The 12,073-nt window shown below is 39.3% G+C and overlaps 1 protein-coding gene across 1 annotated transcript in view; it reads right to left on the minus strand.

Annotated features, from left to right (window-relative positions):
• The window catches only part of LOC119916354 (dynein heavy chain 9, axonemal-like), a 147,153-nt gene that overhangs the window by 55,662 nt on the left and 79,418 nt on the right, over positions 1-12,073 (minus strand). Inside the window, exons 52-54 of the mRNA XM_038736340.1 lie at positions 10,685-10,827; positions 6,654-6,815; positions 6,159-6,392 (exon numbers count right to left, since the gene is read on the minus strand). Coding sequence (XP_038592268.1) covers positions 6,159-6,392; positions 6,654-6,815; positions 10,685-10,827 — 539 coding nt within the window. The remainder of the gene's footprint in view (positions 1-6,158; positions 6,393-6,653; positions 6,816-10,684; positions 10,828-12,073) is intronic.

Here is a 12,073-nt window from a genome sequence, read left to right on the forward strand (position 1 = left end):
CACACACATAAAATGCACAGACCAAGGACGGTCATAAAGAGAAATTAAAGCTGTTACAAACTCCTCATAACTCCCCAACAAATAGGACTCTGCATTACCGTCCGACTCCATCAAAATGTTGCACTGGGGAAATAAAAACAGACTGTTTTTCATCCTTGTCTTTCAGCTAATTAACAAACAGGAACTCAGGCCGGGGGGAAGACGGCCCTTTCAGGTTGTGACGATTCCACGCATAAGATTCGGTCGAACGTTAGACGAGCACCAAGTGAGCTATCAACATGATGAATGGGGGGGGAGGGGGTGGTGGCAGGGAGGGGGGGGAGGGAGGAAGAAGGACAAACTAATTGGTGGGAGACATGGGTAAGATTCAATACATCTGAGCGGCTTCTGTGTTTATCTACTGCAGATGGAAATCCAAGAAAAAATAAAGCCAACAACACATCACTGTTCCTGTCTGTCTTTAGAAAACAACCCACTCCCTGCTTCTGTTAATGTAGATTACAACAATTCTTTCTTAAAGCCAGATTAGAATTGATACCAAAGCAAGAGACTTTACCATTCATCCACGGGTGGGATGGCTTATGGACTCGTGGTGACTAAGTATAGCTTCATTCATGCAACAAAGAGACATCTGGTAGTGTGTGTGTTTGGGAGGGGAGTATAATGTTTCCAGTTATTATCCTTTTAAAGGGAAACTTGTCATTTTTCTTTTTCCCAAAGCAAAGAGCTGTCAGCATGCAACTGATTTTGTTCAGAGATTAGGTTGGAATGATTACATTAACACCACTCTGGTCATTTGAGAAGTAACCTTCTAAATGCTACTACTACTTTAACTACTTGCACTACGACTAGTATCACAGTACTACTAATACTACTATCATTACAACTCCTACTAATATTTTATTTTATAATAATTATTTAACTGCAAGTACTTGTGTAGTGGTTGTAATTATTAGTAACTATGACTACTAGTATTACTGGTACTACTTCTATTACAACTCTATTAGTACAGCTGCTACTAATATTATTACAACTACTATTACTACCATTACTAGTTTTAATAATTACTTTAATATTACTAGTATTACCACTAGTACTACTACTACTGTTACAACTGCTACTACTATTGCTACTTGCCACTATTAAACTTGAAAGAAATAATGATTTGACATTTATCGTGGCAATAATTGATATTGTATGATATACATTTATTTATCGTGATAACATTTTTGGCTTTATCGCCAAGCCCTATGCTACTATTACCATTCCTACAGATACCATTACTGCTGCTGGTCCTAGTACTACTAAAATTAGTATTACAAATACTACTACTACTATTTCTGCGTACTGCTTACTGCAACAACTACTACCAACACTACTAGGCCTATGCTCATTTCTATAACTACTATTACTTTTATTAGTACTACAACTATTACTACTCATACTGCTACAATTACTAAAACTGCTACCACTATAACTACTAGTATTACTACTTGTACTACTGCTAAGTTGACCAAAGGTCTGAGGCACATGTTTCTGAGACAATGAGTGGGCGAGCACTGGAGTGTACTGTATCCACACACACACGACTACTCGAGACGACAGCAGCCACAGGTAGGACACTGTCACCGCAAAATTGAAGAGGAACCCCCCTCCCCCTACACACACACAAACGCATCTGTTGTCCTCCTTGTTTATCATGACCACAGCAGCCTCTGGCGAGCCATGGATTCACTTGCACAGAGTGTGTTAAATAACAGCACTTCTAGTAGAGCGGCCATCAGTGTGGGTGCACTAACAAACACAGGGTGCATTAATGATTTCTTGCTGCTTTAAAGGGTGTGCTCTCTAATTAGAAGATCCCTCAATTACCATACATATGTGTCTGCGTTGGCCTATTCCTTCAGTAAACGGCTGATGGGAAACAAAAGCACAGAACCCTCTGGGGCTTTAAACACATTGATGTCACCTATATGTATAGAGTGTTTATGCATGTGTGTAATTTTGTACAAATCGGTATGTGTGGGCGTTTATGCAAAGCAGTGGAGGAGCACGATATGTAAGTGAAGTTATGTATATATGTGTGTGTGTGTGTGTGTGTGTGTGTGTGTGTGTGTGTGGTTTTACATTCACTTGCACAGTGTAGTAGACACCCTGCTTCACACACACACACACACACATACACACCTTGTCTTGCATTATTCATATAGGTCTCTTCTGCAAAGGTGTGGAGACGGTAAACGTTTGGGCAAATGGATCCAGGTGTCGATATTAAAGATGGAAACATCAAATGATACATATAAACATTTCTCATGATAAGATAAAATAACGGACAAAAGATCAACCGGGTATTTTCTGCTTTATGTATGCATACCATTACCACTAACCACTACCATGATTACTACTACTAATACAACTAATTTACTACTACTTTATTACTAATAATAATACTACTACTACTACACTACAGTGACTATTACTGTTTATTATTCTCTTACAACTATTTCTATTACAGTACTATTACTATTATTATTACTATTCTTCTTATTTTACACCTAATACTAATATCACTACTAATGCTACTACTCTTGCTACTATTACTACTCCACCTACTACTATAATTTATACTACTTCAACTACTATATTACTAATGCTACTACTATTATTTCTACTACAACTACTACTACTACGACTGTAACTACTAATAATAATTTTCAAGTGTTTTCCAGTAAAGGGGAAATACATTACAATAACCTGATACCATAAAAGCAACAGCATAAAAGTAAAAAGACTAAATACAGAGAGATAATTGAGAAAAAAAGAGAATGTTACAATAGTTACGATAACATGGCAGAGGTGTGTTATACAAACAACAAGATCTCTTTTAGTCAGACACGACAGAGATTCTCTAAAAATTTAATTTGAGGGAGGACTTAAAAATAGTGGCAGCAGACTGAATACTTAATGGATGTTTGTTCCAAAGCTTTCGTGGCAGTACAGCAAAAACAAATCACCCCTGTGGAACAGCTAAAAGCTAACTTCACTGATTCACCGATGAAGTCCAGGGACCGGTCATGTAAACCTTTGTATGTAATTTGTGCATTTTTTAAATGGATTGCTAAAGAACCTCACTGCTAGTGCAAAGATGGTGAGACAGGATGATGTGAAGCATTCGGTCTTCATCAGCATCCTGGTTACAGCTCACGTGTTAAGGGAGGGACGCAAGGGATTAAAATAATACAGTAATAATATAATAGTAAAAACAATGTATGATTTTCTTGCTATTAAAGGACAATAATACTTCAATATGTAGAGATGTAGAAACAGCTAATATATATAATCTACATTTTTCATCCCAAAACAAGATGTCAAACATTAGATTACCAGCTGACTCTTACAGTGAAAATTGCAATTATTTTTCATTCTGGGCAAGTAATAGAAACCAATTTACACCTGGGCTGTCAGGTGAAGGGCATTCATTACCTGGTATGATAGGAAACCAGCAGTACTCAGGGTCCCAGCAACCCACTGTGGAACCACTGTGTGACTGAAACCAAGGAAACTTGAGTCTTATTCCCATTATTGTTTGCAATCAACTCCTTTGTTGAGGTTCGGGAAACATGGATGGCAATTACAACTCTAGTGAGTACACATGCTAATTATCAACCCAGAGTTTCACACATGAAAAGAAACTGGTGTGAAGCCAGTTGGGTTTGCCAGCAAGTGGATCCCTGTGCAGTTAGCAAAAATAGACAGGGCTAATGCATGTGTTTACTTTTGGTCAAACTCAAAGACAAGCTTCTGAAATGATTTATGTCAAATTGAAGGTCATTTGGCAAGCTTTAAGCTGCTTGCCCTGATATACGTACATTGTTTCAACGGAACCCCATTCCAAAAATCTCTACAACAGAGGAGGCTAGCGCAGAGTTATTACATATGTTTACAAATTATAAGATAACATTTAGTATTGAGCAAGAACCATCTGTCTGGCCATTTTAAAGGCCGTGTCTTTACCTTGTAGTCAGGAGCCCACATGAAGCCACTTGAAATGTGAAAGTACAATATACTGATTTTTTTTTGTTTCAGATAATTGTAAATTAAGTTTTGGACTTAGCTTTAAGGTTAATATACAATCTCCCTACATGCTCTTGAAAATAGAACATAGGTATGCCATGGTCAAACAATCTGACAAGAGGTCCAACTAGTATCTGTTTTGGAGCATTTTAAGGAACTTTAATTCATATGGGTTAAAAATGTGTAATCACCCTTCAAATATCTATTTCAGCCTCTTAAAGTTGAAATCGGATTTTAACCAGAAAAGCTACTAAATGGACCCTGTTGTCAGATAATAATCTGCTATGTCTGGGGTCATTGTATTTTTAAACCAACACATATGAGAAGTGCTGGAGAAAAAAAAGGAAATCCTACCATTTACAACCCCACTGCAAACTCCAGAGTTGCTACTAAATTAACCTTGTGGTGAGTTCATTTTGTCAACTGCTGTTTCCGGGGTCAAGGAGGAACTTTTAAGACCAGCCCTTCAACAGCTAATGAATGTCATGAGAATAATAAATAAATAAATAAGAAAGAACAATGCAATGGGTTGAGATGTTGTGTATGATAATGTTTTGGGAATGTTTTTGTATGAGACCTAGGGCAAAGAGAAATATATCGTCACCGGGGCTTAACACCCGGCAACCCGCCAAATGCGGGTGGATTTTGGCCGTGGCGGGTAACGCAGTCATTCCCACTAGCCACTTTGGCGTGTTGAAAAATTGTAGTCTTGTCAAAAGGCATATAACAACAAAACAAATTGCAATGTGACACTATGACACTACAACTCCCATGAGTACTACCAGCACATACTGTCTGCTCATTCAGTCAGGAGCACCGGGAGATTTCCCGTCGGACTGAGGGCTGTCTGGGCCTGCCGTTAATTATCAACTTAACCGGCGTCAGCGATGACAAAGTAAGCTTTTTAATAGCAGGAGAATCCACACAACAGGCATCCACTGAAAGACAATATAAAAGTTGAATCTGTCACAGGGCAGCCACAGTCCCTTAGACCTGTAGACCGTCGGCCTCCCGTCTGCCTTTAACCTGATGGTGTGCTCTCTACACCCACACGCGACTGGTGGCATGCACACACACATCAACACAGGGTTCAGTCAGTGAGTGAGTGAGTGTGCGTGGCTGAGCAGTGTGGAGAAAAAATGCACAGGAGAACGACAGAAAGCAAATAGGCAGAGCTGAGGCAGAGAAAAGTCGGTGCTGTAAAATGACAGAGATCTTCATGATTAAGGGACATGGTGGTGTTTATAAATGAAAATAACATAGACTACTAGCAGGGCTGCCCTCAAATTACATCATATCATCATATCACAACTATGTTTCCAGAGTTGGTTCTATGTTTTGATAAATGTTGTCATGCCATGTATGAAAGCAGAAGATGGGTCTGTAAGACCTGAATACTTGTTTTGTACCTCTAGTTACTCAGAGCTACTGCAGAGCTTCATGATGATTAACATAAATCCAGTCAGAGCTCTGAGGAAATGCAGATGCAAAACAAACAATCCAAAAGTGCACAAAAATGATATAGGCCTACATGAAATTTTTAATCCTATTGACTTAATAGTGGATTTTTTAATCTTTGCTCTTTGTTTCTAATGCACATCATTTTTCTACTCTGTGTTACAGTATTTAGCCTACTGCTATTATAAATAAATAGGATTTAAACAATGTTTCTGGTGATTTTCTTTGTTTTTATCTTTTCAATTAATCTTTTACACCCATGAAGCACCTTTATTACATACAATAAGAAGCTTCTCTGATGTGTAGCTGTACCTCTTTACACGAAACCTTTTCAGAGCTAATGATCATATTACTACAACGGACAGTCAGGACTGCAGAAAAGATCATCATCATAGTGAGTTCCAAATCCACCTACCTCAAGTCATAACTCCTGCACAAAATACTTATACTTATTTCTAAGTTACTTATTTCCAGCATCCTTTGCACTATGCTTCATCGCACTGTGTACCTGTGTACATGTGTACATGTATCCACGTATATGTACCTGTATATCACATCCTCCTCCGACTAGTGAGAAAAAAAGCCCTGATCGTCACAGGTTTTAAATGGGTGCTTGTGGTCAGTACCTGAGTGGAGGTGCTGTTGAGCTTCTGCAGGCCGTTCTCCAGCCGCTCCATCTTGGTGGTGAGGTCTTTACTCTTCTGGCCCAGCAGACTGCGATACAGTTTGATCTGCTCCAGGAAGGACTTGGGCGTGGTGTAATTGTAGCGCCGCTCGTTGGCCAGGTACTCCTTGGACGTCTGATTGACACTCATGTGGACGTATGCCATGAATTTACTGACTGACTCCTTCACTTGAGGCTGCGTGATAGCAAATCACAGAACTGGTTACTTCACATTAAAGGAACACGACTGTGCAGTTTTAGCTGGAAAACAACATTTCCTCAGGCTCAAGCTGTGAATTTAATTTTCGGCGTCTCCCGTCTGCTCTTGAAATTAATATCACGTTCGTTGTGTCACGGTGCCTGACATTTGAAATTATATTTTCAGTATGTGAACATCATTTCTGTGGGTGGCTTCATCCCTATGTGTATTGTATATTGAAGTATGAGCTGTTCTCACTTCAATATTCTCCACCTCCTGGAGGAACCTGAAGCTGACCGACTCCAGCGCCTCCTGTGGCCACTCGTGGAACCAGTCGATCGCTGTGCAGTTCACCACTGCTGGGAACTTCCTGCTCCGAACCCTCAGTTTACTACCCACTGGAGAGAAACACAGAGCCACCTGCAGTACAAGCACACACACAGACACACACCAAGGTCAAACAGAAGTGAGTGGGAAGTCTGTTACAGCAGCGAGATCATAGTCATTGTCTTTTTGTCTGAGTACAGCTAGAGTCACAGTCAGACTGAGAAAAGAAAGGCAGGGAATTCCTCCTCCAGCACTTCTTCATGGTCAAGAGCGGGAATGAAGAACTGTGAATTAATTCTTTGTAGCCACATCATTAAGCAAATAAAGCCTCCAGCAAGCATGTGAATTAAAAGAGTGTGTTGGGCTGTGGGCTACGTCAGACTGATTTTCACTGTTGGAGACTAACAGCTGGCTTGTTGAGAAGCTCAGCCAGATGCTCGATACCATTAGACTGAAGAAACAAACATGCAGAAGGCACACCCACAGACACTACTGATGATAATCAACTCTGGAGAAAGAGATAGCTGCATGCATATTTTACATTCCCTGTGACATTTGCTTTACACACTGCTTTCATCCAGAGGAACACTCCATTGAACAAGCCTTTTCTTTGTTTTTAAATTTGTTTTTGAATAAAAATGAGAAAACTCACGCTCACATTTATCGCTGGAATATTTATTAATTTATGACATTTCTCTCTGTACCACTGTCTGTATGATTGTCACGACTTCCTTGCCCTGAGGCCTGCAGTGACACTTGGTATGAGAGTGAGTGAGTTTGTTACTTTTTTCCTTTTGTGTAAAAAGGTGTGCTTGGTGGGTTTTGTTTTTGTTTGTCTGTTTGTGTTCTCTTTCTCTCTGTCTCCCTCTCGCTGTGTCTCTCTCCGTTCCCCTTTAGTGAGGAGCTGTGGGACCCCTAGGCCTGTCTCATTTCTCACTTTGTACCTCCTCAATCCTCTGGGTGCATTTTGAGAATTGAGATGTCCTTCAAGATGGAGTGCTGAGATCAATTTCGGGGTCACAGGAGGAGGATCGAGGAGGTGAGGAGTTACAAATTACTATCTACACTATCTTTGCTGGTTTGGCGCTTTCACTCACCTGCCTTCTCTCTGCAATCTGCACACCTGACCCGCATCCTGTGAGTCAGCTCCAGCTCATAAGCACTGACTTTACAACCAGTTCCAGCCAGATCGTTAAGTCAAACTCAGTATGTCTAGTGTCAACATCCAGCTCTGTGCCTGTTTTGAGAAATGGAATCTTACCGTTTTCCTGTTTGCTCTGTTGCCTGACAGCCCTCTAGCCTCTGCCTCTTCAGGTCTACCTGTAACCAGACGCTAGGGTTGGGCCGATAGACAATGCCATCGTCCATCTGCGATGGCTGATCACGACGTTGAGCCCGCATCGTGATTGTAAAACCCCCGCCCCCCCCCCCCAGCAAAAAAAATCTCAAATTTTCACATTATACCACCCTTTGAAAGCAGGTTTTAATGACCACGTACATTCTTATCATTGTTTTTAAGTAGCCAATGCTTTGCACCTGCCTCGGAATTCTCTTCGTCCCACACTCTGACACACTCACACACACCTACATGTCAGTCTGCTTTTTAGAAAAGAGAGCCCGACCAAATTATCGTTTTGCAGATATTATCGGCAGATATAACCTACTTGCAGATAAATCGGCATCGGCGTTAACAACAGCCGATTTATGACTAATAAAAAAGAAACAGAGAGTGGGATCCTTCCTTTATGTCATGAGTGTTGCGTAGTTTGCCTACCGGAGCTACGAAGAGTAGGGTGTGGTAGCTCTCACACCCAGTGTTCACAATGAGTTGGTCATTTGTCATACCAATTTAACGACTTAAATAATAATAAAAATAGCCCTCATCACTTCTCCTCTCCTGAAAACATTCATGACCAGACTTGCTAACTCTTTCTTTCTAATTCATTACTTCTAAATATTCTTTAAACATCACTTACAGCAGCTAACGCTGCACATTGCTAAATTAGCCACAAAGGTAATTCCATGTTTATCAGTGGAGGAGCGGTAAAATTAATGAGCAGTTAAACTATAATGTTTAACATATTCTAAATATATCTGCAAGCTGCTTCTCTGTAGTTACAGTCGGTGTGTCAGAAATGATTAAACCAGGTAAGGTAACATGTTAATAAACATGAGCTGAACAAGTATCTAACACAGCTTCCTGCCAAACAAAGTTATCTAGCTCCTCTTTCAAATGTGAAACATTAGAGTGAAATATCAAAGTTGCAGGTCGTCCTTGTAGACAGGTATGTAGTATTAAATTAATTCAACAGCAGCGTTTTCTCTGTGTCATAGACGGCATGTTTTAGAGCCAGCTGGTGGTTAGGAAATGGTTTCTCGTAGCTTTGAATAGAATTAACAGTGCTGATAAAGGTGATTAACTAGATGTGAATATACTACATAGTAGAAAGTAGTCATTGTGGCAGATTGATATATAAGGTAATAACTATTGCATGACAACAAATATATATATTTTTTTTTTCCATAGTAGGAGAGGCCTGTTTATCATTATTACTATAGCAATGACATGATATTTGATATATGGTATTATTATTATTATTATGTTAGTAGTAGTAGTACATAGGTATTTTTAATAGTTTCTTTTTTTGCTGGCCCCCACAATACACTAGTTACTTTAATGTTCATTAGTAGTAGTACTCTATAATTTAAAATAAATTAATATTATTTATAGTAATTTTATACACTTGACTTATTTATCAAAACTTTAACATATTTTGCTGTACTTTTGCTCAAAGTACTACTTCTAACAATAAAAATGTTTATTTTTATACTGCATTATGTCATGGTATCTTGGTATGTTCTCAACATAACAAATGTTAGGGGTTATCTTTGTTTATGTTGTGATTTTCTTAAAATAAGGGTAAATATCAGCATATTGGATTTTAAAATCCTCAAATATCGAAATCGGCATAAGACTTAAAAATTCCATACTGGTCACGCTCTAGTAAATGCAGTGTACAGATTCCTGAAAAATACCAATAAGTGGTGAGCAGTCAGAACAGGTTTTAGAGGCCTAAAGATGTGAAACTATGCAGTATTCCATGAGGAAAAAAGCAAAGATCTGAAAATAGTCCAAAAATCTTTTAAATATTTCTTAACCAGTCATTTTGCACTGGTCTAAACCAAATTCTATTCCGATGTCTGATTGTAATAATGATTTGATATTTTGTGTCAGGATTTAAACTGATGCTCAACATGCAGAGTCACATGCAGAGACACACCCTCAGCAAATTTCACGGAAATATTCTGAATCATATTACCAGCATTTTTGGGAAGGTGTCCTCTCCATCCAGACAGACAATTTGAGAAACAGAGAGCTAAATAGTTAGAAATCCACTCTTTACAAGCCCATGCCCATGGGATTGCCTTCCCCATTTATTCACTCTCCAACCCAGGGAGCTGGGAGCGATGCGGTGGTGGGGTGCTGCACACTGTTATAATGACAGGATAAGCAAAACCCTGGAATCCCTCTCTCCCCAGGGGAAACAAAGAGGCTACATGTTGGTGAAATTATCTGCAGCTAAACGGCGGCTTTTCTGCTCATGTTGGTGATTTATAATGACGTCCACTGCCTCTAGAAGCATTCAAGTTCATCTAAAAATGTCAGGAAAGAAAATTGTCTGGGGAAAGGCTTCATCATAAAGCCAGATGTTTATCCAAGTGTGTTTTTTTTCATTTTGGAATGGTAAATTAGAGTGTGAGGCGGCATGCTATTGCTATATTAAGAGATGATGGAGATCAAATACAGACGCAGTTCTATGAGAGAGATTAATGGCAAACTTCCCCCCTAAGGAGAACCACTGAGAACAACTTTTTCTTGATGATTAGCAGTGAAATGCAGAGTTACAAAGAACACAAACAACTCTTTGTCCTGCGCTTGTCTGACTATCTGACTGGTTCACCTTGAGCTGTCTGCGAACCCGGTCGATGAAGAACTTCCAGCAGTTTTCCCTTGTATCCATCACTCCCGAGCCACGGACCTCTGGCCTCAAGCTGCCAATGATGTTCTCCACCTCGTCGTCTGGGAACAGGTCAGGAATCTCTCCTTGAATGAATAAAATCACCCACATTACCACTGGGAAGCTGTCATTCTGTTGTTTTTTTTCTGTAAGAAACCTAAACTTGTACAAGAACTCTCTAGAACTTTCTTATCTTGTCAGGATCAGAACTGACGCTGAGACTCTAATATCAAATCTAGGTGTGTTAACAGAGGTGACGGCAGCAGGAGTTCACACAGAGTTCTGATGCTAATGCAGAGATCTGATTTAAGTCACAGTCTCACAGGGGCAAAGATGAGCAGCGTGAGGAATGTGTATATCGTCACATTTTATATACAGCACCTATATATACATATATATTTACATATATATATATATATACCCTGATTGAATTTCAGATTAAGATTATTTCAAAACCTTTTGAAAAGCATTTGATTGTGTGGCCCAGGTGCTCCAGGGATGTCTGCTCAGCACAAATGCCCCTCTCGTTAGCTCAAGACCTGCTATGGCGTAAAGCAAAAGATTATCATGTAACTGTAACCTAGCCCGATAACCTGACTTAAATGGCATTTTGTTTCACTCTATTATTCAGTCAGACATTTATTGAAGCTAACGTTTTCTTTGGGCAGGGGTGCTATCTGCCCCACCAGCGACACTGATGCTGCTGAAGCAGTTGCTAGGAGCAGTTAACTTAACGCCACAGTTGTGGCCAAATAAATCTTTGCAGTTTATAGTGTAACCAGGCATGACATTTAGCCTACGTGATCATAGCCAAAGCCTGTTTTTGTCGATGGAATATGTGTTTGGTAGGCCTGTGTCTAATATCCTTGTTTATATTTGGAAAACGAAATGAAGACTATAATTAACATGACTTACTGATTAGTTATATATAAAATAAAGACAAGATCTCTTTTGCAGTTATCCTTATGACTCCACATTATTTAACTTGCTGTGTACCAACCAATCCAGTCCTTTTTACCTGTTGAAATACCTTTAAATGGCCAATACAAACCATGTGATGCAGTATTCTACCTGCCAGAAAGTGACATATTGACTGAAAGGTAGATTCTGCCTCAAAATGACTCAGAAGAGTTATATTTGACAGATTATAAAACCAAAGTTGTCCCCCTTTTTTTTCATTTATAATAACATTCTATTTTTTAATGACATACTGTCTACTAAACCAAAAATGTCCGAATGTTTTTCATTTCAGAAATCTGGTTACACAGCAATATCTATAAAGTTTGCTAAAATTAGCCACTATAAGCTACTGGTCATACAACAACCAAGTTA

This window comes from Micropterus salmoides, unplaced genomic scaffold, assembly GCF_014851395.1.
Source record: "Micropterus salmoides isolate LMB-PRFRI ecotype aquatic unplaced genomic scaffold, ASM1485139v1 Ms_hic_scaffold_21, whole genome shotgun sequence".
In the NCBI taxonomy this organism is placed as follows: Eukaryota; Metazoa; Chordata; class Actinopteri; order Centrarchiformes; family Centrarchidae; genus Micropterus; species Micropterus salmoides.